The 23,066-nt window shown below is 42.0% G+C and overlaps 1 protein-coding gene across 3 annotated transcripts in view; it reads left to right on the top strand.

The window, feature by feature from the left end:
- The window catches only part of ARHGEF28 (Rho guanine nucleotide exchange factor 28), a 340,651-nt gene that overhangs the window by 129,708 nt on the left and 187,877 nt on the right, over positions 1 to 23,066 (top strand). For all 3 annotated transcript variants that reach the window (XM_040262701.1, XM_040262702.1, XM_040262704.1), the window contains exons 3-4: positions 5,077 to 5,224; positions 7,823 to 8,116. In XM_040262701.1, coding sequence (XP_040118635.1) covers positions 5,077 to 5,224; positions 7,823 to 8,116 — 442 coding nt within the window. The remainder of the gene's footprint in view (positions 1 to 5,076; positions 5,225 to 7,822; positions 8,117 to 23,066) is intronic.

Raw genomic sequence — 23,066 nt, forward strand, 5'->3', positions numbered from 1 at the left:
GTTATGACCAACCTAGATAACATATTTAAAAGCAGAGATATTACTTTGCCAACAAAGGTCCGTCTGGTCAAGGCTATGGTTTTTCCAGTGGTCATGTATGGTTATGAGAGTTGGACTGTGAAGAAAGCTGAGCGCCGAAAAATTGATGCTTTTGAACTGTGGTGTTGGAGAGGACTCTTGAGAGTCCCTTGGACTGCAAGGAGATCAGCCCTGGGATTTCTTGGAAGGAATGATGCTGAAGCTGAAACTCCAGTACTTTGGCCACCTCATGCGAAGAGTTGACTCATTGGAAAAGACTGATGCTGGGAGGGATTGGGGGCAGGAGAAGAAGGGGACGACAGAGGATGAGATGGCTGGATGGTATCACTGACTCGATGGACGTGATTTTGAGTGAACCCTGGGAGTTGGCGATGAACAGGGAGGCCTGGCGTGCTGCAATTCATGGGGTCGCAAACAGTCGGACGCGACTGAGCGACTGAACTGAACTGAAGGTTTTCTGCCTTACTTTTTGGAGAAGGCAATGGCAACCCACTCCAGTGTTCTTGCCTGGAGAATCCCAGGGACGGGGGAGCCTGGTGGGCTGCCACCTCTGGGGTCGCACAGAGTTGGACACAACTGAAGTGACTTAGCAGCAGCAGCAGCCTTACTTTTATTACTCCTGTTTTCCATATGACATGACCTTTAGTGGTTTTACGGGAGTATGCTAGTGCTTTTGATTTGGGCATGAGAAGGTAATAGGAGAAAGGGGATGGTTGTGATGTTGCTATCAACTGGTTCATTTGCAAAAGTGAAAATTTTGACCTGATTAAAGCAAAGGTAGGGGCTTCCCTGGTAGCTCAGCTGGTAAAGAATCTGCCTGCAATGCCGGAGACCCCAGTTTGATCCCTGGGTCAGGAAGGTCTCCTGGAGAAGGGATAGGCTACCCACTCCAGTTTTCATGAGCTTTCCTGGTGGCTTAGAGAAGGCAATGGCAACCCACTCCAGTATTCTTGCCTGGAGAATTCCATGGACAGAGGAGCTTGGCAGGCTACAGTCCATGGGGTCCCAAAGAGTTGGATATGACTGAGCAATTTCACTTTCTTTCAAAGCAAAGGTGACCTTAGGTAAATAGAAGAGAGAAGACAAATTCTTTAAATCAGGATTTAATCAGGCAACTGTTAATATTGGCTTTGATAAAAGTGGCCAATAAATTTCAGCAGCAGTGGAAAAAATATGAATTAAATCAGTGAGAAGCTGTTTATTATCTGTTAACTTAGGGAATAATAAAAAAGGGAGTTTTGGCAAAGTTGGAATAAAAATAATACTCTTCACCAGTACAAGTGATGATGAGCGTTGGTGTATTTTTTAACTTTTTGTTTTGTATTGGGGTATAGCTGATTAACAATGTTGTGATAGTTTCAGGTGAACAGGGAAGGGACTCAGCCACACATATACATGTATTGATTCAAAAGTTGAAGTTGATACATTTTTGGAAAGCGATCACACACATTGTGACAATTGTGTCCATTCTTGGCCTCATTTCTGGAATTCTACTCTAAAAAAGTAATTTAAAGAATAAAAACAATAGGCATGAAAGTACTTAATGCATTTTTTTATAATGTTAACAAGCTGGAAATACCTTTAATGTACAATAGAGGAATGATTAAGTAAATTAGGGAACATCAGACAACTTGACGGAATGCAATTAAAAATGGTGCCAAAATTGTAACAACATGGAAAAATGCTTTGGATAGGAGAAAAGTACAACCATATGTGTATTTATGCCATGAGTATAACTATGTAATAATTACTGTGCGTTGAACAAAGACTGGAAGGAAATAGGAAAAATTTAAAAAGTTTGATAAATTAGGGTGGTATTAGTATAGGTGAAATTTATATATCTTTCCTATTTTGTTCAAAAACCAATTTAAGACAGTTTTCTAATTTTATGCACTTATGGATTATGTTGAATATTGAATTAATTAGGAATTTAACTATTTGATGTGAAGAATGTTTTTGCCCCTGATAGTTACTGTTCCAAAATGGTTTACTGAGTAGTGCATTCTTTCCCCACTGATTTGAAATGCCACCTTCCTTCATTGTTACATAATTTCCATGGCAGGGGCAAGTTCTGATCACCCCATCCCAGCTCAAACCTTATTCTCTTTCTCAAAACTTTTGTTTCCAGTCTTGTGTATTTATTTTTCCACATGAACTTTAGAGTAAGTTTGTTGATTTTCATTTGACAAATTCAGTTTTGGTTTTAGTTGGAGTGTATTAAATCTATAGATTAAATTGGGAAGATAATTTTGCCTCTTAAGCCTCCTGGTGTTTCCAGAAGTTTCGGTGAAATAGCTGAGTTTTTAAAATTTTATTTGGGATAGGGTGAATTAACAGGTGATAACATTTGTCTTTTTTCTGTGTAAAAGCAGAATGATTCTGATATTGATGCCAGCATTCACTTACAAAAGTTTCTAGTTTTCAATTGCCTGAAACAAAGTATGCAGCTGAGTCCAGATGGGGAAGTGATGGAGACACACTGGAAGTCTGTACATTGGAATTTATGTTTGCCATTAAGAAAATGGCCTTTTGGGAAAAGTAGGTTTTGAATGGCCACAGTGTTTAGGAAGTCCTTACTGTCAGGCATAGACTGTCACCTGTGGCTGATTGGTGAGGCTTACTTGTTCCTCAGCACATTTTCAGAGTCTCTTTCCTCCTGCTGGTCTCCTTTGTAGCTTTATCTAAATCTCTTTTCAACTTTATCTGACTTTTGGGGTGAAATGTTCTCGTCCTTTCCTATTTTCTTTCCCTGTCTTCCTCTCCTGCCACCCCCTTCTGTCTCACCAGGTCTCTCTGATGGTTTCTGTATCACTTCCTCCCTCCTCCTCCCCTAATATTCTTCACGACATCTTTCTGATTTCTTTGTGATTAGCAAATGAGAGACTCTTTTTCTTGTTGAATATTATTCTTAATGCTAGGACTTCTGGACATCTCTGTGATGGCTACATCTTATTTCTCACCGGTTGCTTATCTTTGACCAATGTAAAGCATGGTATGGTCTTGAAAGGGAGGCATAATTGAATTGTAAAACTCTACTGTTTGGGGCTGTATTGCATTGAAAAGGGTTGCAGTTAAACTCTTTCATAAGGCATAGTCCTGGTTCACCTAACCAAATAAAATGTAATATGATTGTTGTTTTGAACAGCTATAGATTAGATATGCTTTTGATCTGTGAAAAACTTTGACCTGTTGGTACAGTTTATTTTCCAACATTAAAAAAAAAAAATCACCAACACATCAGTTTAGATTTTGTCTGTGGGTAATTAGCAGTCTCTTTAGAAACCAGGGGCATGACTAAAGCAAACTGGTCTTCCTTTTTTAGGAAATGGAATTTCATCTAAGTTTCCTCTGTCTGTCATGTCAGACAGTTGTTATTGTTTTTTGCCTTTCAGGTCCTCTTCCTGAACTTTTTTTTTTGGGAAACTATTGTATGGTAGATTTTTCTTGGCATGTTATTTTCTATTGATTGTGTATAGATGTGTGTGTGTGCATGTGAGCATGTGCTTACATGCCTGCTAATGCGCCTGCTCACAGGCAGATTAAGGATAATTCAAAATAGGAAACTGGTGTGTTTTTTTCTTGAACTCTGCAGTTTGTATTTATTCTTATTTATGATTTAAGATGATGTTTTGTGTGTATGGTACATTGCAAACCACTGGGAAGACATAGTCTGTTTATTTAAAAATTTTAGCAAGAATAACCATGTAGTTATTGGAAAGAGGAAGTCCACACTGATTTTGTTTTTGGTCCTGACTGGTCTACCTCTTTATATCCTATGGGATATCATGCTGAGATCCATCAGAGGCTAACAGATGTGGAGGAGACTGGGGGGGGGTGGCTTTCTGTCTTCACTTTTTCTCCTGTCAAAGGATGAGGAACTCTGGAAGGACAGTTTTGTTTTTGTTGGGCAGGGGCACAAAAGCCCACATCCTTCTCCTCACTGAACTGAGCCCTGGAGCCCTCCACCTCTTGGTTTTTATTTCCCAGCCACCCCTACAAGCTGGGGTGGGGGGTGTGCCTGCTCCCTGGAGGGCCCCTTTGTACTGCCTTTTTGTATTTGAGGAGAGGGAGTGCTCATCCATCACTGGTATTTGGGCTGTAGCACGGACTGGCCGCCCCATACCACCCCTGGATGCTGATGTACTAGGGGGTGCCAGCCTGCTGCTGCTTCTGACATGATTTCTGTCCTTCCTTCCTTCTTTCCTTCCTTCTTCCCTTCCTTCCTTCCTCAGAGTGTGCCTCAGTGACCCAGGGTGGCAGCTCCTCTCCTCGGACCCTGGGTGTTTAGCAGGGATTGGTGCCAGCTGGAAGCTTTTCTATAGAAGGTGTGAGGCCAGGCTGGGTGAGAAAGTGGACCTGGAAATCCCTCAGAGAAGACAAACAGTGGTGAGAAAGGGCATGCCAACTGTTGGGTTGCATAGTGAAGTGAAGTCACTCAGTCGTGTCCTGCTCTTTGCGACCCCATGGACTGTAGCCTATCAGGCTCTTCAGTTCATGGAATTTTCCAGGCAAGGGTACTGGAGTGGGTTGCCATTTCCTTCTCCATGGGATCTTCTCGACCCAGGGATCAAACCCAGGTCTCCCGCATTGTGGGCAGGCTGTTTATTTGGCAGTGCTTGAGGAAACTCAAAGTTCTTATAAGCTGCTTTGGTCTAGTATATAGGTAAGAATAGTTATTTTGAAGTATTTCAGATGCAGGAAAACATAAATACAAGCAATATGTTCATCAGGTAGGAATTCAAAGAAAGTAAAGAACAAAGTATCATCTAATAAATAAAAATATTCTTTTGTATGCTCTAACTTCTTCACTTTTGAAAGCAGAACAAACCAGTTCTGATATGCATACATAAATAGATCAGAAAGCATCTCCCTGAGATCCAAAATTTGTTGTTGGGAAGAAAGATTCATGATATTTGGGCTCGCCCACGTGAAGTGAACATAACAAAGGACCCTGTTTTGGCCCAGGGCCCTTGTTATTTGGTTTCTTAGAGCCAGGACAAGGAAATGTGATAATGCTTTGACTTGTTCATTTTTCAGGGGCAGATGACGGTCTGCGCAAAGTTTGGCAAAAATGTCTATCTTCCTAAAGATGCTGAGTTTTACTTTATTTATAATGGATCTCATCAGAGACACATCGTGATTGCAGAGCGCACAGAGGATAATGTTCTCCAGTCCAGCATTCCAGGTGAGGGGGGTGGGTGTGTGGGTGTGTGTGTGGGGGTGTGTGGGTGTGTGTGGGTGTGTGTATGTGTGTGTGTACTCACACTGGGTTATCTCAAGTCTGAGGCTCTTCCAGCTGTGTCTGCAGCTCCCCAAGCAGCCACAACTTAGACTTATGCTCCAGGCTGGGGAGTGGGGCTCTGGATACAATCTGTCTTAACATTGCCTCCCACCGTCCTGGGACCTGTGGCCAGGGAGATCTGAGATACCTGATATCCATCTTAGTTCCATCTTCCTCGTTCTCCTGTGGTTGGTCTAGCGGCCTCTCTCTGCTTTGCTCCCTTGGGTGGCTGGGGTTCTTTACTCAGCATCCTGTCCATCCAGATGTTTCCTTGTTGGATCTCAGGCTCTAGAACGTTCTCATCTCACCACCATTCACATTCTGAAACCTGTAGTTCTCCCAAGTGTCTTCAAGTATCACAGTGACAGATGACAAGTTATGAGCTAACAGCCCTCCTTAAGGACAGTTCTTTTGTATTTTCAGTAGGTGTGGGTTGTGCATCTGACAGCAAGCTCTGATCTAAAGGTGCAATTAAGGCATCCTTTACCTGCAGGAAAGGAGAGTTTTTGTTGTTTTTCTTGTTTGTTGATTGCTTGATTTCAACTGTGGGTCTTTAAGACCCCTTTAAATTATATAATCTAGGGACTCTTCAGTTTTTTTAATAGGTAACACTGGCTTCATTTTTGTTTAAACAAAATGTTTTAAGTGCTTCTGTAGGATATCTGTTGCATGTGGGAAGAAGGAAGACAGTAAACATGCAAACACAGGTATAGTGAGAATGGTAGTGATGTGCAGACCTCCTTGGGTTTGATCACCGCATCAACCTACTGTCCTACTTCTGGGACTTTGGGCAATTTTAAGCTCTCCTATCTTGGGCCCAGGAACTCCTATCCTCATAAAAAAAAAATAAAAGAAGTCAAACCACATTAATGGCACAGAATTATACTGGCTGTCAGTCTCTTTTGCTTCTCCCCTTTTGCTTTGACACTTGTGTTGATATTTTTGCTGCATTTGGCTTGGCCCTCTTTTCTTGGTTTTTCTCCTTTTTAATCAAGCTTCTTATGTAGAGAAAGAATAAAAATAATAACAGAAGTGCTACTCCTAACATCAACATTTTTATCTTTTTCTTTGCTTGCGTGTAGGGGTGAACATTCTCCCCACTCCTTGTGTGTTAAAGAACATCTTTTTGAGTATATTGTGGCCTGCTTAGAAGGGAGCATTCATACCTTGAGTTTAACAGATTCCTTGCAGGCAAAGGACAGTTTCTGTTTCTGAATCTTAAATTGTCCTGGATATAGCTTTGCAAGGGTATCTTTCTGAAGTATGTACAACAGATTTCCATAGTATATACTAGACACATTTAGTCTGGTGGTGGGAGCTGCATTCTGTGTTTGTACTGCTGGGCCACTTTAAAGAGACAGTGATGAGAAAATGGCAGTAGTTCCTGCCTGGTAAGCCCAGGGTGCTCTTGTTCCTTGAAGCCTGGCAGCATAGCTCCTGGGGAAAGGCTCTGGAGAATATAAGGCAGAACAAGGATAATCTGCGCCCGTTGGTCGTTTGCTTGGGGGTCAGTGGTGGCTAAATGTTAACCCTTCTTCTCTCCAGGTACGATGATCATAGTCACAGAAGTTAGATGGCACTAACTCCTGGAAATTCTGCCAAGGACAACATAAAAACATACCTGGGGAGAAGTTCCCAACCTTGGTAAAGTGAAGGGAGAGTGTAAGGAGGAGGGAAAAGCAGCAGAGATAGGTAGCCACCCAATAGCAGAGGCACTAAGAACAGCTGCAGAACAGAGATGTTGCTCTCAGAAGTGGCGGTGGGGCAGTGAACATTATTTTTAATGTTTCTGTGGATTAGCGTTTACCCACCCTACTCAGCGTTCAAAAGGACGCTGAGGAGTTAGGGTAAACTTGTGTAACTTTATGGTGCTGCCTTATAAAATGATCACCTAAATAAATATATAAAAAACCTGTGACTCAGAAGGAAATGCCAGAACAGAAAAGGACAAAGGTCTCTAAGACAACAAACTTGAATTTGACGGTTGGGTAGAAGTACATGGTGAAGTTGTGCCAAACAGCAGTGGTAGTGATAGGAGTGTTAGTGTTAGTTGCTCAGTTGTGCCTGACTCTCTGCGACCCCATGAGCTAACTGCAGCCCACCGGGCTCCTTTGTCTATGGGATTTTCCAGGCAAGGATTCTGGAATGGTTTGCTGTTTCCTTCTCCAGGGGATCTTCCCCACGCAGGGATCGAATCTGGGTCTCCCACCCTGCAGGCAGATTCTTTACCAACTGAGCTACCAGGGAAACAGTGACAAGAGAACAGGCACTAAAATGGTCAGAGCTCATAAAAGTTAGCTTGGAATTGGAGTCCCTGGAAGAAGATGGGGTCAGTGTTCATTTGGACCCACCGGCTTGGCAGCGTTTAACGCTGACTGGCCGCGTTTCCTGTCCGCCTTACTCTTCTGAGCGTGTGGTGTGTGTGCTCGGCCTCTCACTTTGGACACTGGGAGTGCATTTTCGGCAGCCTCAGGGTGAACTGTTCACTGTCTTGTCGTCCAGGCCACGGGCTTCAGGAGACGGTCACCGTGTCTGTGTGCCTCTGCTCAGAAGGTTACTCCCCGGTGACCATGGGTTCTGACTCCGTGACCTACGTGGACAACATGGCCTGTAGGCTGGCCCGTCTGCTGGTCACCCAGGCCGATCGCCTCACCGCCAGCAGCCACCAGACCTTGCTGACCCCGTTTGCCCTGACGGCGGGGGCGTTGCCTGCTCTGGACGAGGAGCTTGTGCTGGCCCTGACTCATCTGGAGTTGCCTCTGGGGTGGACTGTCTTGGGGAATTCTTCACTGGAAGGTGAGTCCTTACCGGAAAATTCAGCGTCTCCTCTCTATGTGAAGTTCAAAAGGTGCTCTGCGATTTGTTATCTGTTTATCTGGATGGGTTTTCCTGCCCACTTTTGACCCGAGCCTTTCCCTGGTCAAGCTGGGGTCTCTGATGTCCTGAGCCGCTCGTCTCTGGGCTGGTGAGGCCACTCTATTCTAGGAGGCGAAGAACTTTACCTCAAGAAGAGGAAGACTGTTTCTTTGTGGCAGGTTTGGGCCATGCTTCCACTTCCCTTGGCATGTTTTCTTGCTGTGACAAGAGGATATTGGTGCCCTCTTTCAAACAGGGAGAGTCATTGAGCAAGGACGAACACGCAGCCTACTTGTGGAATGCTGAGAAATGTGGCTGTGCCGGCAATTAGCTAATGCATTGACACCTTCAAAAATGTGAGTGTCACTGAGGACACTCATATTTACTATATTTATGTTAACTTTTGGAATTACTTCTGGATGCCCCTTCTTTTCTGAGAGACTACATAGAGTCTTAATATCATTAAATAGACTCTTAAAACCATTTGCAGCCAATGTGAACAGAGATATAGATGTATTATTGTTGAGGTCCTTTAATGGACCGGAACCTGGTGGTCCAGAGTCGACAATAAGAAAGTAAAGGAGAGAAAGAGGCTGATATTCCTTGGTTTACATAGAAAGCCAATAAAGCCCCTGCACGGGGCTTGCTCTGTTCACAAAGGCCTCAGGCGCCCTCTTGATGGGGTGAAGGTGCAGAGCACCTTCTCTAGAGGGTCTTAGCCCGGGCAGGAAAGTGAACTCAGAGAGCCTCTGCGCTCCAGGGGATCAGCCTGAGAAAGAGAGGGAGAGAGAGAAGGAGAGAGAGAGAGAGAGAGAGAAAGAAAGACATGGGGACCAGAGCTCTGATGGAGCAAAGGTGTTTTATTCAACATTGTGTAAGTATTTCTACTGTCTTACAAGATAGCTATTTTCAGCAGAGATAAAATCAAAACTTACAAGTTATCAAGAAAACATGAGATCATCCATATGAAAGAGAGAGTTGTAAATAACCACTTTTACCATATGGTTCATAAAAAGGAAGAGGGTACTTATCATAGAAAAACTAATGAAGGAAATGCCTGGATTCCTCAATCCCAGGAGAGGCTTGCCTCTCCTCTTAATTCCTGAATATTCAGGAATTAATAAGGAACAGAGAATTCCTGACAGATCCAAAACAGCACACAGGAAGCCTCCTGTTAAATGCTTCCTGACATATTGTAAGCCTGTACCATGCAAGAGGCTACTCTGTTCAGTAGTTGGCTGCTGCTAAGTTGCTTCAGTCATGTCCAACTCTGTGTGACCCAATAGACGGCAGCCCACCAGGCTCCCCCATCCCAGGGATTCTCCAGGCAAGAACACTGGAGTGGGTTGCCATTTCCTTCTCCAGTGCAGGAAAGTGAAAAGTGAAAGTGCAGTTGCTCAGTCGTGTCTGACTCTTAGCGACCCCATAGACTGCAGTCTACCAGGCTCCTCTGTCCATGGGATTTTCCCAGCAAGAATACTGGAGTGGGCTGCCATTGCCTTCTCGGCGATTACAGATGACATTTTATTGGAGGTAGAAATATCAATCTGTATTTATTCAACAAAACATATACTATTGATGTTTTTCTGTGTTCTTCCCATGCCTTTAGCTTTGTGGTTGGATAATGCTGTTTTTAAGAATTTCTGCTTCCAGATGGTTACAGGTTATAGGTTGGTTTAAATTCAGTCATGGATAAATTAAATGCATTGCTGCTGCTGCTGCTGCTAAGTTGCTTCAGTTGTGTCCAACCCTGTGTGACCCCATAGATGGCAGCCCACCAGGCTCCCCCGTCCCTGGGATTCTCCAGGCAAGAACACTGGAGTGGGTTGCCATTTCCTTCTCCAGTGCATGAAAGTGAAAAATGAAATGCACTACTCTAGATAAAGTGAAAGTGAAAGTCGCTTAGTTGTGTCCAACTCTTTGTGACTCCATGGACTGAATTGTCCAGGCCAGAATACTGGAATGGAGAGCAGTTTCCTTCTCCAGGCGATCTTCCCAACCCAGGGATCAAACCGACGTCTCCTGCATTGCAGACAGTTCTTTTCCAGCTGAGCCACCAGGAAAGCCCAGGAATACTGAAGTGGGTAGCCTGTCCCTTCTCCAGCGGATCTTCCCGACCCAGGAATCAAATCAGAGTCTCCTGCATTGCAGGCGGATTCTTTACCAGCTGAGCTATGGGAAGCCCCTACTCTAGGTAAAAGGGATATGATTTTTTAAAGATGAATCATAATGCCATACGCCACAATCAGAGAAAATCTCCATTTCTTATCCTTATCAGGGTTGTACTTAAACTTTCTTGGGCACTTAAGAGTGTTCCTTATTTCTTAAGACCTTGGATTAGAGAAGTCGCCAGCCCAGTTCATCACTGAGCCACGCCCGACTCCCGTGTGCTGCCCTGTGTGGTAGCTGACTGATGTGAATGAAGGGGTGGGCTTCCTGATGGAGCTGGTGGTGTCTGTTCTGCTCACCAGGATCTAGCAAAGGGCTTGGCATATAGCAGGCACTCAAAAAATGCTTGAATGAATGAGGAGTATATCCTGAGACTTTAAGGAGTCATACATCCTAGATACCACTTTTGTAACCCTCCTGTATATAGGGAAGGGAAAAATGTTTTCTGGCTAAGTAACTTTATTCACATGTATATACACACATATATATATTCATATATTCATTTATGTATATATATGTAGATACATATACTCATTCATATGTGTATATATACATTTATACATATGCATGTATATGTTTTCTGGATAAGGGGCTTCATTTTCTTAAGCCTCTTGGCTTTTAAAACTAATTTTATCAATAATATTGGAGTGTAGTTTACATTTTGCAGGGCTTCCCTGGTGGTGCAGAGGTTAAAGCGTCTGCCTGCAATGTGGGAGACCTGGGTTCAATCCCTGGGTTGGGAAGATCCCCTGGAGAAGGAAATGGCAACCCACTCCAGTATTCTTGCCTGGAGAATCCCATGGATGGAGGAGCTTGGTGGGCTACAGTCCAGGGTCACAAAGAGTCAGACGTGACTTCACTTTCACTTTCACTTTACATTTTGCAAGGCATACTCATTTTGACAAACACATAAATCTTTCATAACTTCTTACTAGTTACCATGCTCTTATGTCACCAAGATATGTAAGTACATATTGTGTATATTGTTATTTTTTTTTTTCATGAAAAAAAACTGGACCAGTTGCTTCATGTGGCGAAACATTGTATTTTATTGGAAAACATTTCTAGTGTAACAGTCATTAAGATTAAGTGCAAGTCCTGGCCCAGCTGCTTCCTGGCTATAAGATCTTCTGGGCAAGTTATTTTTGTTCTGATGCCACAGTTTTAATTTCTAAAATGAGACATGGTGGTCCCCAAACTCACTGGCTTGTTGCCATGGCTGAATTAGATAGTGTATGATAAGGCTTCTACAACAAAATCTGAACATACTAAATTCTCAGTGATTTCCATGTATAGAGAGTAGGTTGTATGTACATATGTGAAAAAGAAATTACAGTTGATCTGGACAAATGAAGCTGTAGGCAAAAGATAAAATCTTGGTGCTGTAAACAATTCCTTGAAATTTCTAGTAAGTTTCTAGACTTTCTCTAAGAACAGTTTATAGTAGTTGAGGTAACATTGCCTGCAGCCTAGAGACTTGTAATAGAACTTCTCTATAACATCAATGTTCAGGGACAGCCCTTTTTCTTTTTGGTCCTCTGATTAGATAAGTTCCACACTCCTGTCTTCTAGTTTGCAGATCCTTTCTTCCACTTGATCTAGTTTACTGTTGAACTCTTGAATTTTTAAATGTCAGTTGTATTCTTCAGCTCTGTTATTTCTGTTTGGTACTTTTAAACATTTTTTTTTTTTTGGAACTCTCATTTTGTACATGCATTACTGTCCTGACCTCGCTGAGCATCTTTGTTATTTTGAACTCTCTCTCAGATAAATCACTTATTTCATTTCATTAAGATTAGTTTTTGGAGATTTATCTTTTTTTTATGTTATTATTATGTTTCTTCATTTCCCTTGACTCTGTTTTGTTTTCTGTGCATCAGATAAAACAGCCACCTCTCCCCGTCTTGACAGACTGCTCTTGTGTAGATGAGCCTAATCAATCATCCCAGCCTAAGCTCCTGGTTGCCTCTTAAATCTTTGTGATAGTCCAAGTTACTGTTTTGCTCTTGGTAGTTCCCAGTAGTTGAGCATGTGCCAAGACCTGTCAATGCCCCAAAGGGGAGGATCTCAGTCAGCACCTAGACGCAGGGCGACTAGAAGGCATGAGCTGGGAGAGCATGCAATCAAATCCCTTCCAGGGAAAGAATGGAAGATGAGTGTTTTTAGCTTGCTCTTCTGTAAAGAACCCTAGGGGGATTGTTGCAGCAAGTGCTTATGTGCACAGCCATTAACAACTGCTGCTTTATCCACCACAGTCCTGTGGGACTTGTGAATGCAAGCCCCATTGCCTGTTGGTGCCTGGTGATCTGGGACCTGTTGCTTGAGTCATAGCCGTAAAAGCAGTTCCTTTCAGAGAGGTGCTGGTGACCTGGCTTTACTGGTGGAATGGGACTGGAGCAAAGGAATAAAGGAGTTGCCAGCTGGCTTCCTTGGGGTCCAGGGAGAATCACAGCCAGCCCCTCAATGCATGCTAATGAGAAGCTAGACCACTGGGCAGCAGCTCATAAAATATACAGTCAGATTTCTTCCTGGGAGAGACTGGGCGTGCTTGCTTGCTCATTCTATACTGAGCCCTGGGGGACAGCCATGGTGGATGCTTATGTGCCCATCTTAGAGCTGCTGCTTTAATTGCTACAGTCCTGTGAGATTCATTAATATAAGTCATATAAGCTTTCAGAGATAGGTATTTTAGGGGCCCATCCCTCAGGTGGAAGCCTTAAAAGTTGGAGTGTTATATGTACCGTGAAAACCCTTGAATCCTCAGGGAAAAGTTGGGAGTTCGGTGTTCCCTTCTGATTGTATGGTGCTGTGCTGGGCATGGGGTTAATGGCAAGAGTTTGTCTCAGCCTTTCCTACCCATCTCAATGTATTCTCTCTTTCTCCCTATGTGTAGGAGGCACTGGGGTAGTTCCTGGATTTCTCTCAGTAGGAATTGCTCTGTGTGTAGCTGTCCATTTCCATGCGAGGAGGGTGGTTCAGGAGTCTGCTGAGTCACATTTCTGATCCTTCTCCTCAGTGTAGTAGAGCTATGATCCAAGATGCTTAGAATCTCTTATGTGATCAGTGCTTCTCTTTTCTTTCTCTGTAAGCAGAGTGATTTGAATTTATTTTTTACTTTTCATCAATTTACTCACATTAAGGCCATTAATTTCTCAAAAAGCGTTGAAAATAGAATGACTTTATATTACAATTACAGAGAGTCTGCAGATCAAATGTACTTTATTGTAAGAATTATTTTCTTTTTGTTATTATAGAATTCAAATATTAGTACTTGATACTGTTCAGTATTTTCAGCAAAGTCAATGCAGCTTTTTTAGCATACATGTCTTATTAGCGTTGTTTGTCTTTGAGACAGATTAATTACATTAGCAAAGTAAGGAGTAAACTGTGACATGTAGCACACTGAAGTTTAACCATGTGTTAATGGTTGGGGCATCATGAATGGAAAACAGGTTTTTTCCTCTAGTAACTATTTCTCCTATGACCTATCCAGAAGCTATTTGATACTGTGCTGTTAACATTTATTTAAAAAATTTTGTGTGCATTTATGCTTTTTAGGGGGGTACAGAGGATGCTGGGCTTCCCAGGTGGTGCTAGTGGTGAAGAACCCATCTGCCAGTGCAGGAGACATCAGAGACATGGTTTCGATCCCTGGGTCGGGGAGATTCCCTGGAGGAGGGCGTGACAACACACTTCGGTATTCTTGCCCGGAGAATCCCACGGACAGAGGAGCCTGGTGGGGTCTCAAACAGTCAGGCACGACTGAAGTGACTTAGCACGCACTCACAGAGGATGTTAAGGAATGAGTAAAATTGATTTCTGTAATGATTTTGTCATGGATAAGTCTGATGCAAGCCTTACTGTGCAGCACGACTGTATTTCCTCACATTTTATAATAAATCTATCATTTTTCTTTTTTCAAACACTAAATAAGAGTTATCAGAGAGGCCCGAGAACCTACCGGAGGGTCAGAGTCTAAGCTGTCGTGTCTTATAAAGTGAGGCAGAGCCTTTCCTTAGCCCTGCATGTTATCGGTCATTACTCATCATGCAGCTCAGTTATTCTCTGAGGGAAGGAAATAGCCTGTGTTTTATTGAATTTGGTGCCATAAATAAAATTGGGTTTCTGTCTCATAAAATTAAACCCATTCTTTCTGAGAAATAGCTTTTGTGATTAAAGCTTCTTCAGGGTCTCAGGACCTCACATTTATAGTAAAACTTTAGTAATATAATAACCAATAAAACTTCACATTTAATTTGTTTTTGTTCTGGATTTTTAAATTGTTTTTTTGGACAGAAATCTTTTCTCAGATTGGCATACTTTTGACAGGTTAACTGGCTTGAAATACTCTATTAAAAAAAAAAAATTCTGCTGTGCTCAGATAACTTGAGTTGTAGGCTTCCCTTTCTGCTCAAATTACTTCTTTTCACTTGTGTGTCCAGCAGCCTGACATGGCTGCAAATACCAAACTTGCCATCACCAACCTTGGCAGCAGTTGGGGAGGCTGCCATTTGAGTAAAGATCCCAAAGGGACTGCAGATGCCGTCTCAGAGGACTGACGGCCTTGCACCTGGGAACATAGCGCCTCTCCTGATCTATGGAGGTAGGTAGAGCTTGTCTTGGGTATACATTTTTTTCTTTTTATTTGGCTGCACCAGGCCTTAGTTGCAGCACGTGGGATCTTTAGTTGTGGCATGTAGGATCTCATTCCCTGACCAGGGATCGCACCTGGGCCCCCTGCATGGGGAGCCAAGTCTTAGCCACCAGACCACCAGGAAAGTCCCCTGTGCATTCTGATTTAAGGAAGGAAAAGCCCATTTACTTTAAAAAAGTCATATACAACGCTCTCTCACAGCATATATATACATTTACAAATCAATTTGTAGTAACAGTTTGTAGATTCAAGACATTTGTTGCCAAAGTAAATTGTTGTGAAAAATGAGTTTGGACTTTTCTTCAGGTCTCTAGGTAAAAGTACTTTATTTGTTCAAAGATCTCCTTATAGGCAGAAGTTCTTTGCTGTGGATGAGAAGAACTCATCAATTATACCAATTGTGAAAACATAACAACCTGTTTTTTTCAGCTATTGGGATATAACTGACATATATTGTCAGATATGTTTGATGTGTACACATGTTGATTAGATGCATTGATATATTGCAGGTGGTTACCACTATAGCATTAACACCTACTTCTCTTTTTTTCCTAACATTAACACCTACCATTTTTTTTTCCTAGCATTAACACCATTTCTCTTTTTTTCCTAGCATTAACACCATTTCTCTCTTTTTTTTTTTTCCTGTGGTAGGAACTTTTAAGAAGGGTGGCACCATGAATTGAATCTGTAGGACATATACATTAAAATTTTTATGATTTGGGAGAATGGCATTGAAATATGTATAATATCATGTAAGAATCGAAATGCCAGTCTATGTCTGATGCAGGAGATGACACGCTTGGGGCTGACGCGCGGGGATGACCCAGAGAGATGTTGTGGGGAGGGGGGTGGGAGGGGGGCTCATGTTTGGGAACACATGTACACCTGTGGTGGATTCATGTCAATCTATGCCAAAACCAATACAGAATTGTAAAGTAAAAATTAAAAATAAATAAATAAATTAAAAAAAAAAAAAAGAAATTTTTAATGAAGCCAAGAAAATATGTCAGACTGCTTTATTAAGTTTAAAGAGTTAAACTTTGTCCCTACCTTTAGAGCTGATTCTATAAGTGGAAGAAGTTTTCAGGGCGAGCTGATTGAGCCTTTGCAGCTTTTTTTTTTTGGCATGGCTGTCTTGGGTATAAACATAGCCAATGTATTTTGAGAGCTGGTTTCTCATTCTGTAATTTTATGGTTGGCTGGAGAGCTGTCTCCAAAGAAAAGCAATGGATAAAATGGGTAGGACCCACTGACAGTGGCTCAGGGAATTTTTTTGTTTTAATGATAATTCCAAAGACTGTTATTTTAATTAATTCCAAAGATCAGGTCAACAGTATGTACCTTTCCTTGCAAGTGGAGTTACACCACCAGTGGAGTAATAGTAAACAGAACAGACTTAAAGTTAAATCTAGAAGTTAGAGAAATGGTACGTTGGTTGCAGAATACATGTTGCAAGGGCCGGGCCAAGTATTGGGTTGGCCAAAAATTCATTTGGGTATTTCCTGTAAGTTTACAAGTGAACTTTTTGGCCAACCTAATAGTATCTGTCTGTGCGAAAACAAGTCATACTGTAGTGAATGGTGACTTGAAGTAGAAGCCTCAGTGGGGCCACAAGTTTAATGGTGAGGTACTGCTGTTACTAAGCAGAGTGGTTAGCATGATGCTCTGCCTTATTAATAGCGTCTTTATAAATTCCCTTTGAAGGAGAATGTTTGTTTTTCTCTATTTTACAACTTAATGGGGGATAAAAGGAAAAGAAACGCAGACAACCAGAAGGGCTTAGGAAAAAATTTATAATAGAGGTTATTCAGCAACCATTGTTGCGGCTGCTCAGTCATGTCTGACTCTTTTGCAACCTCATGGACGGTAGCCCACCAGGCTCCTTCTGTCCATGGAATTTCCCAGGCAAGAATACTGGAGTGGGTTGCTATTTCCTTCTCCAGGGGATCTTCCTGACCCAGGGATGAACCCCCACCTCCTGCACTGGTGAGCGGGTTCTCTACCACTGCCACACGTGTCTGAATTGTTTAGTGTTCTTTAAGGAGTTTAAAGAACCATTGTATAATATTGCTTATTTGCAGGAAATGCTGTTAAGCGAGAATTAGCAGTTCATTATGAAAGACTCAGTGGGAACTGCCAATTTTCTGTGACACCTACCTCTTGCTTCAAGCCACATACCCGGAACATCTCTTCTTTCTAGGCAACAAGAGAAGGGAATTTGAGGGCCAGCAGTGTTCAACAGAGGGAGTTATCTGTTTATCTTTCCTTGAATAGAAGAGATCTGTAACCAGTAAGAGGCAAGATGTTTAACACTTGAAACAGAGGTGTTTGAATACAGTCTGTTAGCTCTAGAAATTGAAAGAAAATAAAGTGAGGCTCAGGAGCAAGGCCCTGTTGGTGTGCTGCCACCTGGGTACCAGGTTTTATTAGTAAAGGGGATGAATTAGAAGGCTTGCTTGCTGTCCCACGGACGTTGTGAAATGTCAGCTTTGTCTTTCTGCCCTAAAGCTTTGTCCTGGACAGAAAGTTTGAGATAACATCAGCTGATGTCCTACCAGTGGGCAGGAAACCTATAAAGGACAGGTTTATCACAAAATACAAGTTTTTAGGTTTAAAAAACAAAATTGGAAGGGTTTTAAAATTAATGCATTATGAGTGTTGACTAATTCTGGGATATATGTTTTTCCCAGAAATCTTGACATTTTTCAAGCAGTTGTGTATACACTCAGTGTTACTTTCTAGCCTTCTGGCATTTCTGATAGTACCTGGTGCAACAGACATCTCCACACTTTCTCTTCTGACGTTTAAATCTGGTATTATATTCCTTCAGTTGCTGAGGTAACACACTGGATAACTGCTAGTGGTGGAGAGAATGATCTTTAAGACAGGTCCGAGGGCAAATGGGTAAAATTGTTTCATAATACTTAGCCATGCACGTGCACACAAATGTGCATCATTTTTTTAAAACCCTTAACCTAAAACTGGTTCCTCTGCCTTTCATCTCTCTTTTTTTTTTTCAGCTTGTCATTTTTAAAGAATAAATTTTTTGGCAGTAAAGAATGTAACACAGAATTGACCTCTTAAAGAAAGGCGCTTTTCCCCCTTTGAGTCATTTGGATTTTTCCTGCAGTTAAGTCAGTCAACTCTTATTAAGCACATTCTTATTAAGCACTTACTAAGCACAACTCTTATTAAGCACAGTGTTTAAGGCACTGTATTTTAAAGAAGAAAAAGCAGCTTAAAGTAAACTTTTCCTTAAAAATTAAGCTTCCTACAGGACACCAGTGGCCCTGAGACTAGAGTAGAGAATGATTATTTATTCTCACTCCTGAGAAATAGAGAATAGGGTTCTCTTCAGGTTATTTTTTGGTCATTTTCTCCTACTCTCAAAATTTTCAAGGAAAAAACAATGCAAGTGGAAGCTTTTATTTTCAAACGCCCATCCCTACTGTGCTTCCCAAAGGATTCAAGGCAGTAGAAGGTTTTGAATTTCATCTCTGGGTGGCAGTGTTTCATTTCTGGCATTTCTCTTTGGGGAACCCTTCAAATGTGTGGGCCAGTTTGGGGTTGTACATGGGGGACTGAAAGTGAATTTGAACATGACTGTAGCCAAGTATTCTCTTAATACTTATCTTGAGTAAAAAAAGTTAAACTTTTTACTGTTTTCATAGATTTCTTTAATAGAATTTGAATACTGGCAACTTTTTGGCTTAGACAGTAAAGAATCTGCCTGCAATGCAGGAGACCCTGGTTTGATCCCTGGGTCAGGAAGATCCCCTGGAGAAGGGAATGACTACCCACTCCAGTATTCTTGTCTGGAGAATTCCATGGGAAGAAGAGCCTGGCGGGCTACAGTCCAAGGGGTCACAAAGAGCTGGACACGACTGAGCGACTCATACTTTCACTTTTAACTTTCCATGTTCTACTTTATTTAAAAATTAAATCAAATATTGGTTAAAAACTTCCAAGTGCTTAGAGCTTAAAAAGGCTGATGGTTGAAGATGGGTGGGTGAAGCCTGGCATGGGGGGCGGGCAGCAAGCTGGAAGTGGTGGGGTGGTCTTAGGGAAGTGGTCAAACCTGTGTCCTGGAACAGCGGCCCCTTTGCTGGGCCCCGGTGAACTTTACAAGGCCTGGTCTTGATTCTTTCAAATATGGGTCATGATGTGGGCACAAGTCTGTATAGCCCTCAGGTCTTCTGTCTTTCTACCCCAGGTTTTATTTGATAGTGATTCTTACATGCCCACTTTCTCTTCCCCATACCTGGAGCTGTAGCAGCTTTTGTTTTGCAAATTTGTCATGAGAGAGTGCGTGTGTGCACACGCACTTGTGTGTGGAGACAGATGGCCTTCTGGAGAGTGGGGTGCCTGCCTGAGCTCTTAGGATTGCTGAGGCTTAGTTTCCTGCTGCTTGCTCTTCCCCACTCTCAATCTGTTGATGTATTCAAGTTCTGTCTTTCTGCTCTCCTTTTCTTGGGTTTGTCTTCTTTTATCTCATTATCTTTGCTGAAGAACCAACTCATTGGAAAAGACCCTGATTCTGGGAAAGACTGAGGGCAGGAGGAGAAGTGGGAGACAGAGGATGAGATGGTTGGATGGCATCCCTGACTCAGTGGACACGAGTTTGAGTAAACTCTGGGAGATACTGAAGGACAGAGAAACATGGCGTGCTGCAGTGCGTGGAGTCGCAAAGAGTTGGGCAGGACTGAGTGTCTGGACTGCAACAGTGGGAAGCATAATAGTTAGGAACTTGAGTTTTAGAAGTAGCAGAATCTGGGTTCAGATTCTTGATGTTCCATTGACTACCTGAGTGAGTTTGGGCAGTTGCATAATTATGTCAAGCTTCTGTTTCTGCCCCTACCTGGTGCAGTGCTAGTCAGGAGTTGATGAGATGAAATATAACACATGTGAATTGCATAATAAATGTTAGAGGGAAACAAGAAGTGTAAAGTCCTTGGCACCTAGCAAGGGTGAGATAAAAGTAGATGTGGTGACTGATTCACACCATGCCTAACAGCTGCCATCTGGACTTCTAAGTGACTTTTTCCGACCTTCCATTCTCACTCTCATCCCAGGTAGACTTATGTATTGGTATTCTGTTTGGATTACCCTATTTATCTTCTCCTTCTCTCACCGGAATATCCCTTCCTAAGTGTGCCCCTGTGCTGAAGGAGGGGATATGATCTCCCACTAAAGTTGCAGCTCATAGCCACCAAATTAAATATTTCTCCATGCGGGCTTGGATCTGTGGCTTCCAGGGCAAGGCAGATGTGTGGCCAGTTTCCTGGCTGTGTTTAAATTCAGAATCTCAATGCAAACTTCAAAAGGCCATTTCTAAGATACGATGAGTCTGTGCTTTTCCTTCTTGTCAGTAATAGAATTAGATTGTGGTGTATTTTCATTTGTCTTCCAAACAGAACAGGGTTCCTGGAGGGTCACTTGGAAGGGTGCCTGGGGATTCCAGAGGCTCCCCTGTGGTGTGAGGGGAGAGCAGAAGAATGCCCAGTGCATCGCAGGCTGTCAACAAATATCAAGTGAATGAATGAATGAATGGTAGATGGAAATCAGAGCCTTGAAGAAATATTAACAAATGTAAAAAGTCTGTTGCACAGGCTGGACAAGCAAGTATGACATAATTACTGCTTATGGCACCTGATGACCGCCTGCTGCCCAAGCCGTGGCACTGATGCACATTTGTCTTAATGGCACATCTGGCGTCCTACAGTGATGCGATTATATGCCTCTTCAGCAGATGACTAGTTCCCTTAAATTATGATGTTTAATTATAACCAGAGGGAGACTGCTTTCAAATATACATAGATCTATTTAGCGAGTGTTTATTGTATTTTTGTATTAAAAAGACCAGACAAATATGTATGCCTGGTAAGTCCCCCAATATGGGCTTTCTTAGTTCTAGAGAACCCTGTCTCATATGTTATTTTCGTTACAGCCCCTGACAGTCTTGGATACGAGGCTGAGCAGATAGTCCTTTCCTTTTACAGATGAAGCAACTTAAGATTGGGGAATTCGATGGTCTTCCCAGAGCGGCATCACTGTTAGGGGTCTTTAATCCGATCCCTTTGCATGAGACAGTGCTGTGTCTGGCCTTCGTATCTTGTGTCGGTACCCGTATTGTACAAGGCAGTCTGGGAGTGTCCCCAGATTGTGAAAGCCAGACACTGGATTGCCATTTGTGAGTTCTGTAAGGATGTTTTAGTGTTTCAGCTGGTTTAGCACTAGTTCCACAACGTAGATACAGTCAAGCTCTGTGAGATACAAAATCTATGAAGTGCATTCCAGAACTGAGTATCAAAATGTGAATTTTCTGGAATGACTGTGTGTGTGGTTGGTGTTTTCCCAGATTTTCAGTCAGGGGTTTTTATGATCTGAGTATCTCAAACGTGTCTGATGCAGAGCAGATGTTCTAGGAAGCTAAACCCTGCCATTGTGCTTTTTTAGTCCTCTTATACCTTTTGGCTTTACAATCCCACCATGCCTGCTGTGTTGGTATTGTGCTCCACGGGACGTCGTGTTTCCATATCTTTCCCATGAGTGTGTTTTTATTTGCAGTTCCTATCCTAGACTCACTAAGCTCCGATCTTCTGTGTGGAAGGTGGATTTGTTTATACACACACCAAAGCCCTGATTAGACTCCCCAAATGGAAGATGCCATAATATACCATCTCTCCTCCCTTTCTCATTGAGAGTCCTGAAAAATATCCGAGATTGTGTGTGGTACTCTCCGTGTAATTTTTGCTAATAGTTTTTTATTCTTTTTGTGCTCATCGTTTTATAAACACCTATAAATTTTTAAATTGTGATACATGATGTAGGTTGATTAACCTGTAATTAACTTTGTAGGTCAGATAGTTTCCTTATTTCTGTTCACACTTTCCTAGAGCTGTAGTTACCAGATAGGATTTCATGGGCAAGATATTTATTTTATTGCAAACTAAAATGGGCTGGCTATATGCTTCTGCTTTGTGTCCATGGGTCCTGGCGTATGGTAGTCTTTTGATTCAATGTTCGTCTGCTCAGTGACTTAGATGCACAAATTGAAACCTCTGTGAATATATATGTGGCTTTGGAAACCAGAGTAGAACTTATTTTAATTGATAGGATTTATGTGAATTAAAAAATATATTTTGTTCATCAGCTTATAGGATTGAATACATTTTCGTGGCTCTACTCAGGAGTTATGAAACATTGGTAAACTCTGGAAAAGAGAAGGACTTCTGAACCCTGCACAGTAGAAGGACTTGTTCAAAAATATTTGCTGCTAGATTATTCTCACCGCCACAGGTTTAATATTTTGCTTAATGTTTAAGGCTGTATCTTGGTGTAGCAGCAAGTGATGTAGGTTAAAAATAGCTTGTAAAAGTCAGAAGTATTTTTCGGTCTCATTCATTGGTGACATTTTTTAGTTAATGAACCCTTAAAAAATTTTTTTTTCATTGGAGTATAGTTGCTTTACAATGTTAGGTTATTTTCTGCTGTACACCAAAGTGAATCAGCCATATGTATGCACATATCCCCTCTTTTTTTGGATTTCCTTCCCAGAGATGATCAGGAAGACAGTGGTATAAATGGGAGGCATAGATCTGGATTTTGTTTACCAGATATTTATTTAAAGTAGCAGATCTCAGCTCTGGCTTTGAATGATTATAGAATCCCTTTGGAATCTTTAGAAGAGATGGCTGCTTGAGCCCAGCCTCAGAGTTTTAGTTGTTCTGAAGATGGCCTTGAACACAGCTATGTGAGTGAATGGGGAGAGAGAAGAAGAGACCTACAGACATCACTGAACCCCAGTAATACCAGTGCCCCTCATTCCGTCCTAGCCACGTTCATCTCTTTACCCTCAGAGGTGTTATTAGGTAACCGTTATCTTATTTTTTTTCATAGTTTTACCACCCACGTATTGGTATATAATAGAAGGTTTAGTTTTCACTTTTTAAAAAACTTCATATTAATTCATACGTATTCTGTGTATTCTTTTGTGACTTCCCCCCTCAGCATTATATTTCTTAGTTTCTTCTCTATTAGCGTGCAATTCATTTTTATTGTTAG

Source organism: Oryx dammah, unplaced genomic scaffold (genome assembly GCF_014754425.2).
Source record: "Oryx dammah isolate SB20612 unplaced genomic scaffold, SCBI_Odam_1.1 HiC_scaffold_20, whole genome shotgun sequence".
NCBI lineage: Eukaryota > Metazoa > Chordata > Mammalia > Artiodactyla > Bovidae > Oryx > Oryx dammah.